The 24,265-nt window shown below is 41.8% G+C and overlaps 1 protein-coding gene across 1 annotated transcript in view; it reads right to left on the reverse strand.

Annotated features, from left to right (window-relative positions):
• Nucleotides 1-23,196, reverse strand: part of SLC27A2 (solute carrier family 27 member 2) — a 44,089-nt gene extending 20,893 nt beyond the window's left edge. Inside the window, exons 1-4 of the mRNA XM_015063493.3 lie at nucleotides 22,226-23,196; nucleotides 12,364-12,573; nucleotides 7,483-7,641; nucleotides 5,061-5,185 (exon numbers count right to left, since the gene is read on the reverse strand). Of these exons, the coding sequence (XP_014918979.3) occupies nucleotides 5,061-5,185; nucleotides 7,483-7,641; nucleotides 12,364-12,573; nucleotides 22,226-22,703 (972 nt within the window). The 5' untranslated portion in view covers nucleotides 22,704-23,196. The remainder of the gene's footprint in view (nucleotides 1-5,060; nucleotides 5,186-7,482; nucleotides 7,642-12,363; nucleotides 12,574-22,225) is intronic.
• Between the last annotated feature and the right edge of the window lie 1,069 nt (nucleotides 23,197-24,265).

Raw genomic sequence — 24,265 nt, forward strand, 5'->3', positions numbered from 1 at the left:
TTAGACAACTACACAAACAAAATGGGACATGACAGCTGCACACTGCAGAAAATGAACCAGAGTGGACTTTCATTGTAAACAGGTACGCTGGATGCCAAGTGCCAAATACAACAATGGAAGACAGGTAACATGGTGCAATAATTTTCTACAATCAATAACACCATAAATTCACTAGTCAACAGCTTTGCGAGCCAACTCCCACTCAACCCTACATGAAAGTGATTGACTAGTTTGGATGTCTTCTCTTCTTTCTTCTTTCGTGTCTCTGGGGAAGAATTTTCACTGATTCCTTTGATGATATGTGTGGAGCACCTACTATGAGCTGCACATTCTTTGGTACTGAAGGTAATGATAATAATGGCTACTATTAGTTGATTATTTACTAAGAGCCAGGTACTTTGTACATGCTTTCCGTATACATCATCTCATTTTTGTCTTCACAGCCCCCTAAGAAGTAAGTACTATCATTTACCCTGCTGGATGATGGGGAAATGAGAGTTGAACTATCCTACTCAAACAGTAGAATCAGGTTTCAGATTGCCAATTGCAGAGTCCTGCCTCTTGAGAACTACATTATTGCCTCAGGCTAATGGTGGCTGCCAGTATTTCTCCCTGGTCCTCTGCTCTATCCGAGGAGCTACTGAATATGATTAAGACAAGGGACAAGCCTCCACCCCTCCAACGTTGTCTCAGATTCTCCTGATGAGAAATGCTTTGTCTGTGGAGGGGTGTCATTTGTTTTATCTGCTCAGCTAAGGCAGGAATTGCCTCCCTGATATCCACTGCTTGGGGGGGTGCTGGTGGTGTTAGCCCTTCCTGTGACAGCCTATTCTAGGCAGCTCTAAGAGCAAGAAACTTTCTGATTATGTTGATCCAGAGCCTTCCACCAAGCATTCTAGTTTTTATCCACGTTGTTTGAGAAGTCCTTTTGACAGAGTCTTTCTTTAAGCTCCCTTTAAAGCCCTAGAATTTGGGTTTTCTATTGTGATCTATTTTTTAAAAATTATGGTTAAATACAATTTCCTATCTTACCCATTTAACCAAAAATATGGGTAAATACAATTTCCTATCTTACCCATTTTAAAATGTACAGTTCAGTGGTACTAAATTCATTCATTATATTGTGCAACCATCACCACGATCCATCTCCAGAACTCTTTCATCTTGTAAAACTGAAACGCTATACTCATTAAACAATAACTCCCTATTCTCCCCTGCTCCTAGTCCCTGGCAATCCACCATTCTACTTTCTGCCTCTATGATTTTGATTACTCTAAGTACCTTATATATGTTGAATCATACAGTATTTGCCTTTTTGTGATAGGCTGTTTCACTTAATATAATGTCCTCAAGGTACATCCATGTTGTAGCATACTGCAGAATCTCCTTCCTTTTTAAGGCTGAATAATATTCCATTGTATGTACATACCATATTTGGTTTGTCCAAATTTGGCTTGGACCTTTGGGTTACTTCCACATTTTAGTTATTATGAGTAATACTGTTATGAACATGAACATACAAATAATTCTTTGAGACCTTGCTTTCAATTCTTTTGGGTATAGGACCCAGAAATGGAATTGATGGATCATATAGTAATTTTATTTTGAATGTTTTGAGGAATTGCCATGCTGTTTTCAGAGGGGCTGCACCAGTTACATCCCACCAATAGGATTCTAATTTCTCCACACCCTCATCAATGCTGGTTGTTCGCTGTTATATATTTATGTTTTTATAGTAGCCATCATAGTGAGAATGAAGTGGAATTTTACTGTAGTTTTGATTTGCATTTCCCTAATAATTAGTGATGTAGAGCATTTTTTTCATATGCTTATTGGCCATTGTATGTCTTCTTTGGAGAGATGTCTATTCAAGTCCTTTGTCTATATTTGAATCAGGTTCTTTATTTGTTATTGAGGTCTAGGAGTTCTCTATATATTCTAAATATTAATATCTCATAAGATATGTTATTTGCAAATATTTTCTCCCATTCTGGTTGCTGCACTTTTACTCTGTTGATAGTGTCTTCTGAGGCAGAATTTTGAAACTTTTATGAAGTCCACTTTGTCTATTTTTTCTTTTGATGCCTATGGCTTTGGTGTCACATTCAAGAAATCAGTGCCAAATCCAATGTCATGAAGTTTTATTTCGTGTCTTCTTCCAACAGTTTTATTGTTTTAAGTCTTAAATTTAGGTTTTTTTTTTTCCATTTTGAGATAATTTTTGTATATGGTATTAGGTAAGAGTCCAACTTCATTCTTTTGCATGTGGATATTCAGTTTTCCTAGTGCTATTTATTGAAAAGACTGGCTGTCCTTTCCCCAGTAAATGGTCTTGGCACCCTTGTCAAAAATCATTTGACAACACATATGAGGGCTTATTTCCGGGCTCTTGATTCTATTCCATCAGTTTATATGTCTGTCTTTATGTTGGTACCATATTGTTTTGATTATTATAGGCTTGTAGAAAGTTTTGAAATTAGGAAGTGTAAATTCCCGAGTTTTGTTCTCTTTGAGGTTGTTTTGGCCATTTGGGGTCCCTATGACTTTTAGGATAAGTTTGTTCTGTTTTTGCAAAAAGTGTCATTGAGATTTTGATAGGAATTGCATTGAATCTATAGGTCACTTTGGGTAGCTGCAACATTATAACAATACTAAATCTTCCAATCTGTGAATATGGGGTGTGTTTTCATTTATTTATGTTTTCTTTAAATTCTTTCATCCATGTTTTCTAGTTTTCATTATATGTGTCTTTTACTTCCTTGGTTAAGTTAATCCCTAAGTATCTTATGTCATTGTTTTTTAATGTTATTGTTTTTTGTAATTGTCTTTTCAGATTTTTCATTGTTAGTGTATAGAAATACAACTGATTATTGTGTATTGACTTTGTACCCTGCTACTTTGCCGAATTCATTTATTAGTAAAAACAGTTTTTTGTCTTAAGGATTTTCTATATATAAGCTCCTATCATTTTAAAAAAGTCTTTAACTGAAAGTTTTTTTGAGGTAACTTTGATCATTCCTTACAATTCTTGTAAGTATTTTAAAAACAAACCAGAAATCAGGGGTAGGGGAGAAGCATGAGCAAACAGAAACTCCATATCCACTTCTAGATTTGATATATTCCATGAATTATACAACAAATCAACATATATTTTGAGGATATAAAACCCAAATCACATTTTTTTTTCAGCATCTGAGACAACATTATAAGGAGGGACAAAGGTGGAAGTGTTTATACGTGTGAGTGTGTTTAAGCCTGAAAGAGCTACACAAACGTGTTTATTTTCTTCAAGTCGACACACCCTCCCCCAGGAGACTTCTAACTGACAAAGGGGTGCCTTTGAGGCCGAGAAGAAAAGCCAAACAGAAGGGCTCCATACGGATTTCTGAGTTTTAATAGAGAGGCATGCAATCTTGAAGGCCAGATGGGATACTAATGTGAAAAAAATTCAATAATGACATCAACAGAAATTGCTGTGGGAAAGGTCCTAATCCAGCTCATAGCTAATTATGATGCTCATGAAGCTGTTGAATCTGCTGCCCAAATCAGAATAATATGTGCTAAGCCTAAACATTTCAGGGGGAACATATTACCTCTCTTAAGTTAATCATACATCTTTCAGGAGCCAGAATTTAGAGGTTCATTCAACAGAGTTTGTTGATGCCCAGAACGTGCCGGAAGCACATCTCAGTGCTGGAGATCTGGCAGTGAACAAAGCCCCTGGTGCATGGAATGTTCATTTAACTGGGGGAGATAGACAATTGTCATATAAACCTGTACTATGTCAGGAGGGACAGTACCCACCCATGAGAGGGATGGTAAGGGATGAGGTGATATATTTGTTAATTAGTAGGAGGGGCCTCTATGATGAGCTGATCTGTGGGCAAAGACTGAATGAAGTGAGGAGAGGAAGAACCGGGGCAGGAGCATCCTAGATTCCTTTCCAAGTCACACAGTAGCTGTTATACAAGTTGAACATAACAGGTGCTTCTAAATAGCAATTTATCAACTTAGTGATCCTCTGAGTTTGCTGTCTTACAATGATTGAAAGGACTAAAAGAAGCAGAATCTGCCGAGTTTACTGCATTGTCTGGTCTAATGGTTCTCAACTGGAGTTGATTTTGCCTGCCAGGGGACATCTGGCAATGTCTGAAGACATTCTGATTATCAAAGCCTGGGGGGAGGGAGAAGGTACTATGGCCATGTCCTGTGTAAACGCCAAAGATGCAACTAAACATCTATAGTGCACTGAATAACTCCATACAGCAAATAATGAATGGGCCTCAAATATCAGCAGTGTCACCACTGAGAAACCTTGATTTGGCCCCCAGAAAGGCTGCCAGACCTCTGATGAGAGTGGAGGGACCAGGAAGGAGAAGTTCTTTCGAACAGCCCCATCAAGACATCTGGACGTCTGCAAACAGAGTAGATCCAAGGCCTCTGGAGTAACTTTGGGCATCTGCTCCCAGCTTGTTGACAGACTTAGTCAAATGGTTTCAAAGCCACAAGGGGATTTTTTAATCAACATTAAGTAAAAATTTCCTGTGTGTCTTGTGGTATAAGACAAGTAAGGATGCAAGATGTGGTCCCTGCCATCAAAGTCTTTATAGCTTAGGGAGAAAAAAAGGTATGAAGACAAACACTTACAATGTGACAAGGGCCACAAAGGGGTAGAAATCAAATGATGCAAGGGAAGGGAGTGATGACTTTTGTCGGAGTGACCAAACAGGTTTAACATAGGAGGTATCATTTGAACTGGGCTTTGACAGTGAGAAGGCTTTAAACAAATAGGGAAGTGGAGGATATGTTAGACAGAGGGCGAGATGTGAAAACAGGTAAAAAGGTAGGGAATAATAATATTAATAGCAACTGCCACCTAGTAAATCCTCTCTGTATGATAGGTGTGGTGCCAAGCACTTTATCATGACACACAATTGTAGTCTACACTGAAAACTGATAGATGTGTGAGAAGCAGCTGAAACCTAGCATGACCAAAGTTACTTGAATTTCTATCTTATTCATTTCAAAATGAATGAAGCAAAATATGAATGAAGCGTTACCTGGGGTGAGTTGCATAAATACCGAAGAAGTTCACCAATATACTGAATGACAGTGACATTATATTTTCTGCAGTCATCCCAAAACTGGCTGGCTGAAAATTTGTTCCGCAAAACAAGAGTAGCACCTACAGAGAAGTGTATATAAAGTGTTAATAAAGAGATGCTACAAAAAACTCCCTGGTTATATTTGTCATTTTTGAAAGGTAGAACTTTAAATGTGAATTATATTCACAAACAAGTTTTGAGTATCAATTAGATTCAATACAAAAATGAATAAGACATGGTTTAGGATAAAACCAGGCTTTAACCAGGATAAAAACAGAGGCTTTCAATCTAGTGAGGGAAAAGACACATACAAACATCTTTCTAATAAAAGTCAGTGTGCAATAAATAAGAGTTTCAAATGAATCTCTAAGGGAATGTGAACATGAGTGTGTGTGTGTGTGTGTGTGTGTGTGTGTGTGTGTGTGTGTGTATTAATTCTGCTTGGGGGCAAGGGCTGAGAAAGGCATATTTTGGAAGAGGTAGATCTGAATTGTGTCTTGAGCAATGAATATGAATAAAGGTAAGAGAATTCCAGGCAGAGGAAACAGTATGAAACAAAAAGATAGGACAGTCCAGAAGGCGTTGGAAGATAGCCAAGACTCAGTTGGCCTGTAACTGGAGTGGTGAACAGGGGGTGGCTCATGGGAGATGAGCCTAGAGAAGCAGCCAGGGGTGCCATCATGAAGAACTTGGAAGTGCCAGCTGGAGGAGTCAGACTTAACTTTGCAGGCAATGGAGAGCCAAGGTCTTGAACAAGAAGGAAATCTATTCTTTGATGGGTGAGGTAGACATAATAATGGTTCCCAAAGATGTCCATGTTCTAATCCATACAACCTGTGAACATTCTACCTTACATGGCAAAAAGAACTGTGTAGATATGATTAAGTTAAGGATTCTGAGATGGGAAGATCATCCTGGATAACCTGGGTGGGCCCAAGGTAATCATAAATGGCCTTCTAACAGGAAGGCAGGCAGGTCAAGGGCAGAAGGGGATGGATGCAGAAACAAAAGGCTGGAGGAATGTGTTGTGAAGACAGCAAAAGTGGCCACAAGCCAAAGAATGCAGGCAGCTTCTAGAAGCTGGAAAAAGCCAGTAAATGGACTCTTTCCTAGAACTTCCAGAAGGGATACAGCTCTGTAGACACCTGGATTATAGGACTTCTGACTTTCAAAACAGAGAAAAAAATTATGTTGTTTTCAAGCCACTAAGTTTGTGGTAATTTGTTATAATAGCAATAGGGAAAGATGGGTAAAAAAATATATATCAATGTGAAACTATATCATATTACAATGGGTAAAAATAATATATATCACACCCAACCAAATTATAGTCATAAGATGTAGTAAAGTGAAATAAAAACATCTCAGAAATACTTTTTCATGCTCTTAGTTTAGCTTTACTCCTAAATATACAAGAGTGTGATGTTTAGAAGAGGAAAAGATTTTTTAAATATGATTTTTTCTTCCTTAGAATGTATCTTTGGTGCTTAAGCAAATGTGTGAGCAGTGAATTAGTCCCTTTGGGAGCCTCAGAGTTCCCCAGTTCTTGAAGAGCCCAGCTATATGATCAGGCCCAGTCAGTTGTTCCTGGCTGATGTGGAGGCTGGTGCTGAGGCTGGGGTAAGTATTTTACAGCTGATCAATAAGTTGATGAGGGAAAAAGATAGAGGCTTGGGCCATCATGCATGCATTTATATATGTATGTGGATATATGTTATTATATATACATATATGAGTATTTAAAAGGAAATGCCACACGGGGGAAAAATTAAGTTGTTTTTTTTTTTTTACTTAGAGAGTTAGAGATGGCTTTCTGGAAGAGGTGGACATTGGACTGAATCTTAATGTATACAAGTGGCATAAAGCCTACTGAAAGGAAAAAAATGGCAACTCTAATTTGAATGGCAACATTTCAGAAAGAAAGAGAAGAGATGGAAAGCAAGGTATTCTGACCAGAGCTGAGGAGTTGCGCGAGGGGGGAAGAACAAAGTAGGATGGGGACGGCTAAGGGAGAAGTTTACATCAGATGCAGATGGAGATCCACATGCAGATTTCGGAAGACATAAATGACAGAGGGGAATTATTTATGGAACTTAAGAATCAAGTGTCTTAACTTGGATAAAAATGTTTTAAAGAAGTTTCCTCCTTGATATCTTGAACATCTGTAGCATTATTTATCAGACAAGCAGGCACGAGGAAATAGAAATGATTCTAGATACTTGCTAGTGATACGTGAGCCAAATAGCTTTGCTGTTAACATTGAATTAAACGCTGTCCCTGGCAGACAGGAAAGTAGGCAAATTTTGTATTACTTTCCCTGTTGAGCACATATGAATGTGTACTGGACTCCAGTGCCTTGTTGAGAGAAAAGTCTTACCAGTCATGATACATCCATGGAGGCCGACCATAAGCGCAGCACTGTGGTACAAGGGCAGGGTGGTATAGATGACATCATCTTTCCTAACTCTGCTTGCAGTGGCAAGGCTAGCTCCATACCACAGGCGATAGTGATTGATCTTGGCAGCTTTCGGGAGACCTTTGCAAAGATACAAGAGAAGGCATGAGTGAGTCAGGATGGAATCATTCACAGACCAGTGGTCTGGAAGAGAGATCTGGCTTAGGAAAATCCATCATCCAGTGGTTAGAGAATGCAGAGGAGAGGGCCATGACTGGTTACATCAAGAGCCAGCAAATTTCTTCTGTAAAAGACCAGATAGTCAATGTTTTAGGCTTTGTAGGGTCATACAGCCTCTGTTAAAACTACTCAACTCTACTATTATAGCCAATAGCAGCCAACCACAGAAAGGAATGAATGCGGTTGTGTTCTGATAAAGCTCTATTTACAAAATCAGGTTGGGAGGGGCTGTATTTGGCACACAGACCATAGCTTGTTGACACCTGAGTTAGATGTAATTAGAAGAAAAAGGCATGAATGTCTATCAAATTTTTGTTTTGTGCCTACCACCTTGTAAGGTATTTTCAAATTTCGTTTAGTTCTCATAATTAACAAGGTAAGTAAAATTATATTCTTTAATCCACAGATGAGAAGGCTGAGATTCAGAGACATTAAATAGCTTATTCCATTCCCATCACTTTCCTTCATAATCACTTTTATGCATTCTTTAAGTATTGTTCTAGAATTTCTTTATATAAATATAAGCAAATATGAAGAGTTGCTTATTTGTTCTTGCCCTTTCTCCACCCAGGGGCACCTGGGTGGGTCAGTCAGCTAAATGTCCAACTCTTGATTTTGGCTCAGGTCTTGATCTCACAGTTTGTAAGTTTGAGCCCCGCCTCTGGCTCTGCACTGACAGCACAGAGCTTGCTTGGAATTCTCTCTTTCCTGGGGTGCCTGGGTGGCTCAGTCTGTTGAGTGTCCGACCTCAGCTCAGGTCACGATTTAGCGGTCTGTGAGTTCGAGCCCCGCATCGGGCTCTGGGCTGATGGCTCAGAGCCTGGAGCCTGCTTCCGATTCTGTGTCTCTCTCTCTCTCTGTGCCTCCCCCGTTCATGCTCTGTCTCTCTCTGTCTCAAAAATAAATAAATGTTAACAAAAAGAAATTTAAAAAAAAAGAAAATTATTAAAAAAAAAAAAAGGAATTCTCTTTTTCCTTCCCCCTCTGACTCTCCCTACTTTCTCTGTCTCTCTCAAAGTAAATAACCTTAAAAAATTCACACCTTTCTGCACTTTCTCCCCCTTCTACTTAGCAATGTATGGTAGAAAACTGTCCATATTTATACAAAGAAATTTCCCTTACTTATTTATTCATTCATTTATTCTTCCCCTCTCTCCCTCCCTCCCTCTCTCTCAGTTGCATCAAGTCCTTTGTATGTTGCATTATAATTTATTTAACTATTTGGCTATTTCAAATGATGCTGTAGTGAATAGCCTGGTCCACATGGTAGTTTGCAGTATGAACGATGCTGTATTTGTAGGATAAACTTGCTGAAGTGAGATTGCAGGGTCAAAAGATAAACATCTTTTGTCATTTTGATAGGTATTGCCACATTGAGAGTTATGGGGGCTGTCCCCATTCACTCTCCCACCAGCAACATCTGGGTGTACCTGTTCCTCATAGCCCTGCCTAGGTATGCTCTCAAATGTTGGAATTTTTGCCAGTCTGAAAGGTGAAAAATGGTATCTCAGTGTAGTTTCGGTATATTTGCAATTTCTTACATGTAATTTATGTCACTTTTTTGGTAAGACTGTATTACAAGGATATATTTATATTGTACCCAGGGAAGGGTGCCTGGGTGGTTCAGTCAGTTAAGTGTCCGACTTCCACTCACAGTTCGTGAGTTCAAGCCCCGTGACGGGCTCTGTGCTGACAGCTCAGAGCCTGGAGCCTACTTCGGATTTTGTGTCTCCCTCTCTCTCTGCCCCTCCCCCGCTCACAGTCTGCCTGTCTCTCTCAAAAGTGAATAAACATTAAAAAAAATTATGTTGCTTCCCAGGGGAAGTCAGTTTAGTGGGGGGAGGGCACAAAGCCATTACTAAGGAGCTGGGGCTAGAGGTTAAGACCTGAGTGGGTAAATGGACGTTGTGAACAGGAAGGTAGTTCTCTGCAGACTCAGACCCTTCCATATTTGATGGTGCCTTTGATCGGCATTGCCTAAGAAACAGCCATTCATTATAAGGCAAAGCAGTATGTCCAGCACACTACCATAATTGTAAACACAATTCAAAATTCATTTTCTTTGACAGAGGGCCAGTGGCATTGTGTCAGTATCAATGCCCCATTCTACACTAATACGAAGACATAGAAGAAGGCATCAATAAATCAACTGTATCCATGGAAAAGAATTGTCTGGATAGTAAAAGCTCTATAGTATATTTTTAAAAATGAAATATATAGCCTTTGCTGCTTTGAAGTACTTTCAAAAATTTCCTAATTTAAGATTTTGTGTAAGTGAAGAAATACGAATGTTTGGTGGGTATATGTAATTTTGTGCTAAGGACTGTGAGGAACTTTGTTCTCCAACTGATTAAATGAGTTCTTTTAAGTAATCTTTACCAGTGTAACTTAGCAAATATTGACTCAGAGATAAGGAGAGAAGTTAATACACACCAAACCATTTATCTTCCAATTAAATATAAATTCTGAATTGCGGGATTAAATTAAGGAGTGTCCATTCTCTTTTCCTGTAAAAAATTTTTTTAAACGTTTATTTATTATTGAGAGACAGAGAGAGACAAAGCACAAGCATGGGAGGGGCAGAGAGAGGGGGAGACACAGAATCTGAAGCAGGCTGCAGCCTCTGAGCTGTCAGCACAGAGCCCAACGCAGGGCTTGAATTTACCAACCATGAGATCATGACCTGAGCCGAAGTCGGAGGCTTAACCGACTGAGCCACCCAGGTGCCCCTCCATTCTCTTTTCCTCCCTAAAATGGATTTTATATCTGACTGCTAAAACCTGCAGATCTACTAAATGGGTTTTATATTTGACTGCTAAAACCTGCAGACCAACCTGCAGGTCTAATGTCTGGCATTAAGACAAGAACTTCTTGTCAGTAACCAAGGACTCCGTTTTTCTCAATCATTTCCCAAAGGTTACAATTAAATTTTACCATTCTATTAAGAAATGAGGGTAGAAGTCTCATATATTGAGGTACTATCTGTACATAGGGGAAGCATTTGGTTAACTATGTCATTCCACCATTCTGTTGGCATGCTAGGATATAACTGCCGGCAGATGGAAAAAGGATGGACATGCTTTGGGCATTGGTTTTAATATGCCATTCCCAATCTCCCTTCTTCATTTACTTAAAGAAAACACTAAGTAAAAGTGATTGTATGAAGGGAAGTTGACATTCAGGTCTGAAAACTGGGAGAGCAGATGGGTGCTGAGGGCCTGTTAAGGTGAAGGAGGGAGTGTTTATAGGCTGGTGTTGAGATAAAAGGCTCAAAGGAAACCTTAGCTTTACCTATAATCAGTTAGAGTGTTCTACAAGGAAACTCATGTGTGCATTACCTTAAGTTAAAATTTTAGGGGCGCCTGGGTGGCTCAGTTGGTTGGGCGTCTGACTTCGGCTCAGGTCACGATCTCACGGTCCGTGAGTTCGAGCCCCGTGTCGGGCTCTGGGCTGATGGCCCGGAGCCTGGAGCCTGCTTCCGATTCTGTGTCTCCCTCTCTCTCTGCCCCTCCCCCATTCATGCTCTGTCTCTCTCTGTCTCAAAAATAAATAAATGTTAAAAAAAATTAAAAAAAAATAAAAAAAATAAAATTTTAATCAAAAGAGAGAAGATTCACATATTCAGTTTTCCAATATTAGTAATAATGGTCAGCATGCTGGTACTGGCTTCCTGTCCTCCTTCTAACTATATCCCTCAGGCCTCATATTATTAACATTTTCATAATGTTTTCCCTGGCCTATATTAGGCAGACACCACATATCTGTTAAATGGAAGAACTGGGCAGTATTGTGGCAGAGAGGTCAGATTTATGAGCTGTGGGGTCAGCCTACCAAGGTGAATCTTGACACTTCTATCTGTCTTGAGAAGTTCTTACCCTCTCAGTTTCTGGATTGGTAAAATGGGAATGAGATTGGTATCTGTCTTAAGGATGGTAGGAGAATTGTATGAACATAGACCATAAAGCTCATAGGAGAGTGGATAGTGCATTCTATCTTTAATACTGCATGTTCTATATAGCAATGTTCCAATAACACTGTTAATTGGCAGTGTTTTCTCTCAGTGGCTCATAAAGTTATGGTGCAGCTTACAGTTGAAGATATCCTAGACTGGATGAAATACACGATTTTAGGCCCTGGGCTACAGCCATCCTATACCCACAGCACCAAGTCAGTGTTGCATGAAGATAGCGGTAAAAACATTTATGTAAAATACAACCCCATTATTGTCCAAATGTCTTCTTTAGAGTCCCATTAATAATTGGTTATACATTATGTGTGGACTTGGAATATAATATAATAAAAATCCAACAATCATTTAAAACTTCCAAAAACCTATTCAGTGCCAAATTTCATCCATCCTCACAATTATTTTTGTATTTCTTGCTTAACCTATTTATCTGTTCTACATACCAACTAGGGGGAAATATGTGTAGCCTGGGCAAACCCAAATAGGATTATATGCTATGAAATAAGATCAGTTCCCATAGGTGAAAGAGCTAAATCCTCTAAGTATTAGTTATTGGGTAAGTTTTGCCAAAGGAAAAGACCATTTGAAAACCTAACCCAACCTTTAACTCCTTCAGGATAGGTCCATTTCTTTGAGAATCCTCTCTTTATTTTTACCTGTGGTTCCAGAAGTATAAATGTATAAGGCAGGACTGGAAAAAGTGACTTCAGACCTCCACGACTCTGGAATAGGTTCTGTTGACACTTCATCCACTTTGTCCAGTAAAGATTCAACCCCATCCGTGTTAGAAGTTCTGCTCACATAATAGATGGACACATTATCTTTTTTCAGGCTTGGTAGCACCTCTTCCACAGCTTCTTGTAGTTCTTAATAAGGAAAAAGAAAATCCAAACACATTAAATTAGTCCACTTTAAAAAGTTCTATTAGTATAACAAGCCTCACAGTAATTATGTTTTTGGCACAATTTTTGCTGAACTGTGTAGACATGACAAGTGGAGCTTATAGTCACGTGATGTTAAACATGGAATTTGCTACATGTGAAAAATATCACAAGATTTCAAAGTTTGAGGGAAGGCTAGGTTTTAATGGTTTCATAAGCGGCAGATAGTTGGTTGAAATCTGTACAAATGGACACGTGGATAAAAACCAAGATATATAAGCATATAACTTATAAGTATGTCTGGTATACATTTGGTTATTCCTAATATATGTGTCCCCTAGTGATGAAAAAGAAAAAAAGACAATTTTAAGGTAGGAGACGAGGAATGAAAACAAGGCAGCCATGCTAACTAAGATGATAGAAGTGAACTTTATATAATATATGTGTGTGTATACACACACACACACACACACACACACACACATATATATTAATGTTTATTTTTGAGAGAGAGAGACAGAGCACAAGTGGGGGAGGGGCAGAGAAAGAGGGAGACACAGAATCTGAAGCAGGCTCCAGGCTCTGAGCTGTCTGCACAGAGCCTGACGCAGGGCTTGAACCCATGAACTGCGAGATCATGACCTGAGTCAAAGTCAGATGCTTAACTGACTGAGCCACCCAGGTGCCCCAACATATATATATATATCAGTAACAAATAGTTCCCCAAGGAAGGTTCAGCTTATCTGAGAAATAACCTCCAAATTTCATAAGCACATTTTCTGGTATGAGAAAAAAACAGGACTGATTAGCATGTTTTTCAAACCATAGGGCACAGTACAATAGTGGGTTTTTAAAATCATTTGAAGTGACCAGCATTAAAAAAAAATTAAAATAGGGGCGCCTGGGTGGCGCAGTCGGTTAAGCGTCCGACTTCAGCCAGGTCACGATCTCGCCGTCCGTGAGTTCGAGCCCCGCGTCAGGCTCTGGGCTGATGGCTCGGAGCCTGGAGCCTGTTTCCGATTCTGTGTCTCCCTCTCTCTCTGCCCCTCCCCCGTTCATGCTCTGTCTCTCTCTGTCCCAAAAATAAATAAAAAACGTTGAAAAAAAAATTAAAAAAAAATTAAAATAGAAGGAAATATAAATTTTCAGAGTGTATCACACAGAGTAAGAGGGAAGTATCAGTTTTTTAAAAATTTGTTTCAGTTATGTGGGTGTCTGGGTACTGGGCCACAGACAAATATATTTTTTACTATAGGTCAATGCCAAAAAAAAACCTTCATGTTTGCTACTCGATTTATGTGCCCTTAAATCACAAGATGAGATGACCTTTAAGCTTACTTATCTTGAACTTGTGATAGCTGAGGTGAATATACTTAATAGGAAGGTGACCCAATACCGGAAGGAATTACCTTGGGTAGGCTATACCTAATGCATCCTATATACTTTGTTTTTCAGATGTTTATATATGATATCTCCCTCAAAACAAAAAATATCATCTGGACAGATGCATTAAAAAAATTTCAAAACATTTTAACCAGAGGACTCATGCACATGGTAAAAATCAATCAAAGAGTACAAAAGAGTCTATAATAAAGATCAACAGTCCCTTACCCATCCCTCTTAACAACTAAACCTGCTGCCTAGAGGCACAATCACTTTTCATTTTTTTTAAACCTGTGTCTTGTAACAGTCACTTGTCTGTCACCAAACAACGTGCTTTTCCTGCTACCTTGGGACCTATCAATTTTGATCCCCACCCTTGTTTTACCCTTGTCCACTCCCAACAATTACTATCTCCACTTTATGTTGTCTAGGTTAATAGTATGTACATCTATTCTGAGGCTATAATTCCATCTTCCCAGCTTTGTTTATGGGTTGGTTCTAGAAGCTGAACACCAATAATCAGGATCAACAAGATTATAACTATGTAAATATTATTCACTGCAGAAGTAACACACTATAATCATACTTCCTGAGTTTTCTCCTGGAGTTTCTATTGGCTATCATTCTTTTATTATTATTTATTATTATTTACTTTTATTTTTAGAAAGAGAGAGAGAGAGAGAAAGTGTGCGTATGTGAGCGCTCAAGTGGGACAGTGGCAGAGAGAGAAAGAGAGAGAGAATCTCAAGCAGGTTGCACACTAGCACAGAGCCTGATGCATGCTCAATCTTAGGACCATGAGATCATGACTTGAGCCGAAATCAAGAGTCAGATGCTCAACTGACTAAGCCACCCAGGCACCCGTGGCCACCATTCTTCAATAAACTATTTGCCTCAAATATTTTTTTAACCTCCATCAGATCAGCTTCTCCCCCTTTTGGCCCCTTGAACTTCCGTTCTCCTTTTCTACTCTTTTATTTTAACAGGTTCCTTCAGCACTTCAAAATATTAACCAAAAATATGACTGTTATAAAAACACCCCATTCCTTGCCACTGCCTTGGTCCAGATCCTCATTATTTCCTACTTTGATCATCCCATTAGCCTCCTGATCAATCTCCTTATCTCTAATCTTTCCTTGCTTCCAACTGATCAGCTACACTATGGCTTCTTGTTACTGCCCTGTTCAGAATCTTTCAATGGCTGCTCATCCTCTGTGGTGAGTCCACTCTCCTTATGCAACATGTGAGGTCCTGAGCTCATTCACAGTCTAACCCCTGGGGACTTTTCTGATGTCATCTCTTAGTACCATCTCTTGTCCCCTTTCCTTTAATTACACTGATCTATGTGAACGGAATGTACCCATATCCTCACATCTCATGGCCTTTGTTCAAATGGTTTTACCTGCTTTGAGTGCCCTCCTACATCCGGGTCACCTGGAAAACTCCAGCTCACCCTTCAAGACTCACCCTTGGTGACACTTCTCTCTGTTGCCTTCCCTCCCTCTACAAAGTGAGGTGCTCCCACAGGGGCCTGCATATACTTCTGGCAGAGTAGTTAGTACATAGTACAACTTGCTCGTTCTTTTTCTCCTCTATTAGTGAAAACTTTGAGATTAAGGATCATAACTTAATCCTCTTCACATAGTCAACAGTAGTGAGTGCTCAACAAGTGCTTGTAATTCAAAGAATGTGCACAAAGGATTGTGTTTGTGTGGAAGAGACAGAGGAATAAAGTTGTTGATTAAAAAAAAATTTTTTTTAACATTTACTTATTATTGAGAGACAGAGAGAGACAGAGAATGAGCAGGGGAGGGGCCAAGAGATGGGGAGACACAGAGTCAGAAGCAGGCTTCAAGCTCCGAGCTGTCAGCACAGAGCCCAATGTGGGGCTCGAACTCACAAACCGCGAGATCATGACCTGAGCTGAAGTCAGACACTTAACCAACGGAGCCACCCAGGCGCCCCTAAATCTGTTGATTTTAAAGGATTCAGATCTTACAATACTATGAGTTGATAAACCTCTAATAAAATATAATGCACAATGAAATAATTATTATAATACAGATATGCCTTGCATACAAGGGCCCAGACCAATAAATTAAAAATGACAACAACAATTGCTACTTCAAGAATTAAGAAATCTCCTCCCTCTTTCCCTTCCCTCCCTCCCTCCTCTGAGGCTATATACTTAAATACTGTGTTATAAGTTACTTGGATTAGTCTTTCTTCTCTCCCTCCCTCTTTCCCAACATTTACTCAATATCTATCTAAAGGGTGCTCCCTATGTACCAGGCATGGTACTAAGCACTGGATATAACAGTGAACAAAACTGATACTGTCCCTGTTTCTATAGAGCCTAATGGGGGAGGAAATCATCCATTAAAATAAGGTGTCCTAGGTGTCACAATAGGGGTTATGATGTTTGGGGAGGAACACAAAGACAGCCCAGAGTCAGGATCATCTAAATGGAGACCTGAAAGATAAACAGGAATTGGCAACAAGTTGAAGATCAACTGAGATTGGCTGTGCCTGTTTCTAGCAGAGGGAACAGCTTATGTAAAGGCTGGGGTGCACACAACATGGTACCAAAGTAACTAAGAGGCTAAAGCTGACTGGAGTGTAGAACAGGAGGGAAGAAGGTTGGAAGAAGAGGCTGGGATGGGGGCAGGGCCCAAGTCCCTGATGTAAGTCAGGTAAATGGACTGCGTGGAAGACCATGATAAATTTTTCAGCATGAAATTTACATTCCATTTTTTAAAAAAGGAAAAAGAAAATGTAATTAAGCAGGTGTCATGCTTGATTACAGTTCAAGCAATTCGGTGTCATATATCTTCTACTACATTCATCTTCCTACCCTACCAAACATTTAGTTTGTAATACCATTCGGAGAAGGCATCTCAGCTGTAGGGAAGGCCACTGACCTTGCCCAACACAATTTCCCTACATGTCCTCTGGGCTGCTGGTGTACAATTAGCATTTGGGCATTGACCTGAGGGTCCAGTGACTCACCAACCATATTAGACACACCTAACATGTCCAATTGTAGCAGCCTTTCTTCCCCTAGAGATGCTGCTATAAAACTGAAATTTGAAAGGAAATTCTAGAAGTGAATATCAGTTATTAACTATCTCTTTGTTATTTAGTGTCTTTCCTTAAGCTTTTTATGACTACATTTGGACATACATGTTTTCCCCTTCACAGATTTTTTATGTAGGGCGTGTGTGTGTGTTAATTCTTAGCATAAAGTCTGCTTACTTAAAAGTGGCAATCAACCACTTGGATACAAAAGCTCAAATAATTCTACTTGGCACAGGTTGAGTTGCTGGGAACTCTGGGTTTTGAGATTTACATGCAGGAATGTTCTTGGGAATGACATCTGTGAGGCTGTAAGAGAAGCAGACTGGATAGAGGGCAAGTTGAACAGTGATGCAGTCACATAGGGGACTCGCTCAACTGATCCTCTGATCCTATGGGGACTCTGGGCCTGGGATGGCCCTTCAGGATTGTTCCAAACTAAGGAAAGTGGGCTATACTTTCACCCCTGCCCATGAGCCAGTCACTGGATGCAGGAGGCGTTGCGGGGGGGGGAGGGGGGGGAGGAGGGTAGGGTAGTGCTTAACCTTGGGCACAGTGGCTCTTTTTAAGCAAGGGCAAATCCTGGAAGTGGTCTCAGCTGAGAACTTTAGCTGCCAATGCTCCCAACAGATAAGGAATGAGCATCTCAGTCCTGAGAGGGGATTTGGGTAGTCTATCACAACATCCACTATACATTGCATCCTTACTGATAGCAAAGCCCTTACATTTTTCATTTGTATAGACCAATTTGTAGAGTAGCTTTACACAATTTATGCCATAATTTTCACAAGAACCCTGTGGTAAAGATACAGTAACCCAATTTCTACAAATGGGGACAGAAGCTCAGTGAGTCTATGTATGAAAAGACAGATACAAAATGAACAGAAATATACTGGGTTTATAGGATTCCTGTCTCCTTGTATCAGCCATTCAGGTTAAAGTTTTGAAAGACGGCTTTACTTTTTAGAAGATGCTGCCTATTTGACCTTCTGCTCAGTACTTGTTAAATGAAGCATGCCTTTGAAGAGTACTACTGACAATCTCTTGCTCATGTTCTTTGAAAAGCATAGCCTTGAGCTTTATTAAAAGCTTGGGTGTGAAAAACAGTATTCACAGAAAGTTATCTCAGTGGTGTAGAGCAGACCTGTTGATTCCTCAATGGTCTGGTTTTAAGCCATGGATTGAAATAGAACCTCAGAGAAAGCAGTGCATACTGGAGTGATGGAAAATTGAGTGATTACCACATTTCTCCTCCCTTCCTTAAAATCTATCTTATTAAAAAAAAAAAAGAAAAGAAATCAAGATAGCATATGAAGTTTCTCTGCTTTTTTTTTTTTAATAAAAGAAGAAGAAATTTATGAATACCTGGGCCCATTCTTAGAAAGTGGGGAGAGAGGGCAGGTGGCGAGCTGAACCAATCTTCACCACTGAGCTGGTAAGATGCTACTGGCTAACTCTGCAGCTTTCTGCTAGGAAAGGCATTTAATCTAGAGGCTTGTTCTGCTACTCCATTGCCTCATTGAATGGGTATCTGACAGAGTTAAATCAAACACCCCAGAAATGCTTATCAATAAAGTGGGACCTGAAAAGGAGTCAATGAAAGGAAATGTCTAGGATGATTGTGAAATGGTTGGTAGATGGGCAAGTCAGGATTGAAGGCTTTACCTTTTCTTCATTCAAAAAGGCACCTGAAACACAAACTGGTTCTTGACAGCCCTTGGAGACAGTCTGAAAACAGCCTTTCAAATGCCATTTGTAACTGTGATTTTGCATTTTTAGCATAGGCAGTTTGGAATTATCACATTTAAGAACCCATTGTCTGGTCTGTACATCGACAAGGTACGAGTTAGAACACCTTCAGATAGCGGCGTGCATTCACCTCTTCCCCTCCCCCCACAAAACAAATTGCCCTGAGGTCAGAAAGATGTTAACCAAGGTTAAGTCTCACCAGCAACAAGTAAATCTTTAACAGGGGAATACATATTCATATTACCTTTGTGTTGTTATATATCTTCTAATATTATTTTAAAGTTCTTACTTAAGCGAACTCTCACTTTCTAAATAGTCCCAGAATCAAGCATAATTCTTTGTCATGAAGTTACTCAGTCATACCAGGACTTACATAATTGTTATCATTTGATATCCACAAGCAGCCATGTCACCTTTCTACTAGCTATCTACTTCCCTATTTTTCTCAAGAGGCTGTAGGAAGGTCTTTTTAGAATACTGGCCACTTACACTCAATGTGCAGAATAATCTGAATTCTATCCTTCTTCAGATTCAATAACATTAACGTCTGATTTAAAGTTGTTTTGCTTCTACCCTTCTTGTTTCTAAGGAAAAAGAACTGCTGGCCTTCCCGAATATGCTAGCAAAGTGCTAGTTTATTTTGATGGAGATGTACAACCACCTGTCTTGCAACCTTCAGTTATGAGCAGGGTAAGAAGAAAAATTTTAGAGAATGTCTTTAAGCTAGCTCTCTGTTCAGACCTTGGGCTGCTTGAGATCTCAGCCCTTGAGTACATTATTATTTGATGTCTCTGTTTTTGTCCTCCACTATCCTATGCACAGATCCTCCCTACTATGGTCCCAGCCCATCCTATGCTCATGAGACTCTCTCTGGCAATGAGACTCCAGGAGAGCACCTCTCTCCTACAGCCAACTGCCAGAGGTGAACTGGGAGGTAAGCAAATCTGGTAGGGTGAGGCTGGGCCTGGGAGATTGGATCTAAATGGATTTTCTCAAATCAGGATATATTTAACTTTTTTACATCATTTTTCATGTCCTCATGCCTAACCCAATGGTTCTTATGCTTCAGAGAAGAAAGCCTATTGCAACCAACCAGAATAATGGAACTCGTTAATTTGACAAACATTTATTGAATGACTACTATATGCTAGGTATTGCTAGGTCGTTATTCAAAGATATATGAGAGAATTCTAAGCCTTTAGATAATCAAAGTCCAGTGAAGCAACTCATCTAAGCTTTTCCTTGTACAACTCAGAGAGAGAAGAGAAGTGGAGATCAGATTATCTCTATGCCTTGATCCTTGATTAAAGTTGGCACTGGAAAATTAATCCCCTTCATGGAAGTGAGGCCTCTGCCGTTGGCCATTCTTTGAATTCCCTGAGTCCTTATTTTCTTTACAGTAGAGTCCCTTCAGTAAACAGCCTTTAAAAACTACCACTATTGTTGTCCTTACATAGCAAAACTCTAATGAAGCATCTGTATTATGAACCTGATGAAAACAGCCTCTGGGGCTCCTCTTGCCTGGAATCCCCTCTCCCCTACTGCACTTGCCCAGCTCAGTGTCAATGCCTCCAGGAATTTTCACTCTCTGCTCATCCCCTGCCTCTATCCACCCCCCAACGCCCAACTCTGTAGTTCTTTCAGCATACTTATCACATTCTTCTGGGTATCACGTTCACAGACATTTGGGTATGTGGCTTAGTTCTTTTACTGGACTGTAACATCCTTGAAGTAATTCATCTTATTTTCTCCCTGTCCTTTTGTGGCAACTAGCTTGTACCTTGTGGGGACTCTCTACCTGGTGGTTTTTATATCATCTGCTTTTCTAAACCTAACCTCAAAAGTTTGTGCTACAAGACTTGATTACAGACCTAATCTCTGCAGTCCCTGACCTCCCTCACACAAAGCCTGAGATACTATGCAGGCAAGTAGTATTTAAATCCCTCCTGAATTGGTAAAAAAGATCACTGCGATACTTTCTTAGGAACCAAAAGGTAAAGTAATAGGTTTAAGAGAGGCTTCCAGTTACTAAGAGATTAAATTGTCTCTTTTCTCAGGCAACTAGAAATTGTTGGGGATTTTCTTGAAAGGATCATCCCCTTTATATAGGTTGGCTGCCTTTAAATTGTCCCCCCTGCATCTTAAACTTTTATACAAGGCCTTCATTTTTTGGATTATTTTATCCAAAATAATGTGTAAGTTTCTTGGTTTCCCATGAGTCAACGGACATCTCATCTTTCTGTGACACTACACTAGCTGCCTAGCTTGCCTCCCTTTCCTCAGTTACGAAATGTAGGCGAGGAGCAGAGGATGCTCAATCCGTTCCAGCTCTAAGACTACAACCATGCAGAGAAAGGTAGCACCATGCAGGGAAATTCGTGGTCTTTGAAGTTGGATGGACCTGGGCTGGAATTTTAAGCTTCAGGTTTTTCAACTCACAGGAGGTAATAATATGTTATCTCTTAGGGTAATAAAAGCACCTGGCATAGGGGTTGGCATGCAAAGGCATTCCAGAAAGGTGAGGCGTCCAGGCTCCCTACTTCTTCATGTTTTTCAGCTCACAGCTGGTTGGTCCTCCCCTGACCAACAGAGTGAGAAGCAACTCCTAGCCCTTGACTGCAGCGACAAGCTTTCTAGGAAAGGAAAACCAACAGTCCTGTGGGGAATGGGCTCTCAGTTTCTTCCTGGCCTGGTCACCACTGGGGCATGGAGTTACCATTTCAGGTCTTGTTGAAGTGTGGCAGGAGGGAACTACAGAACCAACGGTCGCTTTGGTTATGGATGTAATGGGGACTGACGAGGGCACTGCAGCAGATCCCCAAAGTCTTCTTGGGGAGCAGGTGGGGTAACCTTCTCTGCAGTGAGAATCCAGAGAGGCTAACAGCATTTGAGAGCCTGAAGCAGCCGTGAAGACCCTCTATTAGAGGAGGACACCACGGGACAGGAAGGGAAAATGACTTTCTCGTGATCATGTAGCCAATCAAACAGCAGAGGTGAGAACATTTGGGATCCTCTAGAGTTCACACTCAAGACTCTGCATTTTAATGCCCATATTGTCGGTTTTGGTTAAAAGCCTAGACTCTGAAGATAGACAGCTCTGGTTAACCCCTCTCCTCAGCTCTACAACCTGGGACCTAAGGCTTCACGGTCCTCGGTGGTCTCACCTACAAAGCCCCATAGTAAGCCCTATGTTATGTGAGGATTAAAAGCAACACTATGTACTGCACGGTGCTTAACACAGTGCCTGAAAGAGCTTCCACAACGGGCTGTTTTAATGACCATTAGCGTCTTGAGGAAGGGTTGCCATCCCCTCCCTCTACACTTCCAGTTCGGACCTGAAGTTCCCTTTCCAACCCCCTACACCATGCAGTGGCTGGTCTGTCAAGGTGCGGGGGAGCCCACTGCCAGGGCGGGCGGTCCCCGGGCTCACCTGGTGAGACCAGTAGCACCTTCGCGCCGCAACACTGGAAGCAGTGCAGCAGGGACTTCGCGCGGATGTTGGAGTTGAGGCACGACATGGCACAGCCCAGCTTGGCCAGCCCCAGCCACAGCCACACGTAGGCTGGTTCGTTGCCCATGAAGATCGCCACGCAGTCTCCCTGGCGCAGGCCGACGTGGTCGTGCAGCGCCCGCGCCACTTGGTTGCTGCGCCGGTCCACCTGCGCATAGGTGAGCGTCTCGTCACGGAAAAGCAGGAAAGGCTTGTGCGGGCTCTGGCGCGCTTGTTCCAGAAACTTGTGTAGGACGGTGCGCACCGGCCGCTGCTGCCCGTAGCTGCGCACTCGCCGGGCCACGCCGGCCAGGCACAGGAAGTAGCCCACGTCCTGGAAGAAGTAGGGGCAGCAGAGGTTCACCAGCAGCGGCAGGAGCAGCAGCCCCGCCAGAGCCGTGTACAGGGCGGGCAGCATGACAGCGGCGGGGCCCCCAGTCCCCGCGAGGACAGGAGGCGCGCTCCGGGCGTGCAGCGCGGCGGCGGGGAGGGCTCCTCGCGGACGGCGGGCGGGCTGCGCGGAGGGCGCGTGGCGAGGCTGGGGCGGCGGCGGAGCAACTGCGCTGCCGGCACCAGCGCGGGCTCTCGGGCAAGTGGAGCGACGTGTGGACTGCCGGGGTGACAGGAGGGACCCGCCGGCTGAGCCCGCCCCCTGGTGGGTGTGCAGCCACCTGCGCGCTTGGCCCTGTGGTCTCCCCACCCCCCCGGCGGGGAAGGAGGCTTTGAGGCGCTCCGCGCGCCGCCGGCGGTCTGCGTTGTGACCCGAGTACCTTCCACCTCGGAGCCACGGTTTCCTTGTCCGAATGCTGATGACAAGAGGCACTTAGCGGCTGTTGAGATTAGAGGAGATAACGTAAGCGTCCCGCTGTTCACTGCCACCACTACCAGGGTGCCTTATACAAACGACTTGCTGTTATTACCAGTGAAGCGCCTTGTAAATGTGAGCCCGGTTATTTATTAGCAACGGGTACCAGGCGCCACTGCCAAATTAGAATCCCATCTCTCCCTTCTTGGGCCTAGGGGCTTTCCGCTTGGTGTCTTGTCAGATTTGCACCCTCCCCCGCAGCCCAATTGCCGGGCCGTCTCCTGTGGTGAGGATTTCACGGTTGAACAGAGACACCCGAGACTGTCACCTCCACCTCACCCCAGTCCTTGGGCTGTAGGTGAGGACGGGACACTGTGATCCTAGTCGGGCCCCGCCGGGTCCAGCTAGCCCGGATTGGGCTTGAGGGAGCGCCACACTCTGCCAGCTGAAACCAAGCTCCGGCGGTTTTGGACATGTATGTGTTTGACTTTCAATATTTGGTTCTACGTGATTCTTCTCTCCTGTATGTTGAAGATTCTCAACTAGTGTCAGCCCACTTCAACAGACATTTACTAAGGGGCTTCGTCAGAGAACATTACAACATAGAGCAAATTAAGGAAACACTTGCATTTCTCAAAAGCCATTTATTTATTTTTATTTTTATTTTTTTAGTGTGACCCTCTTTTTTAATTTCCCTTAGTGCTGCTTCTATGGAGTGAATACTTGCTGCTTGCTACTGAGGAGGGTGGGGATCTAGGTAAAGCACTGTTCTGCTTCCTTCCTCTCCTGCCTTCCCGCATTCATCTTCTTATTCTTAGGAGATAGCCACAAGTAATGAACGTTTCCTCCTGCCAGACACTGTGCTAGGGGCTTCCCTGTAATATGTTTCTGGAGCGTCACAGTCACCTGAAGGTGGCACTTTCAGGCTCATTTACAAATAGGTAAATTAAGACAGCGAGTAAGTGACTCATGAGTTTTGAAACTGGTATCTGGCCCCAGGGCCCTCCCTTAGCAACCACATTATGCTGCCCTCTTATTCTCCAAGTTTCTATCCATGTTCTTTAGCAATCTTTTCTTTGCTTTTTTCACAATCTTCCCCTCCTCCATTTTCTAAGCCCCCTCTTTTTATCCCTGGGACCTGCTCAAACAACACTTTCTTTACCTTTCCCGAGTCT

The sequence above is a fragment of the Acinonyx jubatus genome, chromosome B3 (genome assembly GCF_027475565.1).
Source record: "Acinonyx jubatus isolate Ajub_Pintada_27869175 chromosome B3, VMU_Ajub_asm_v1.0, whole genome shotgun sequence".
Lineage (NCBI taxonomy): Eukaryota > Metazoa > Chordata > Mammalia > Carnivora > Felidae > Acinonyx > Acinonyx jubatus.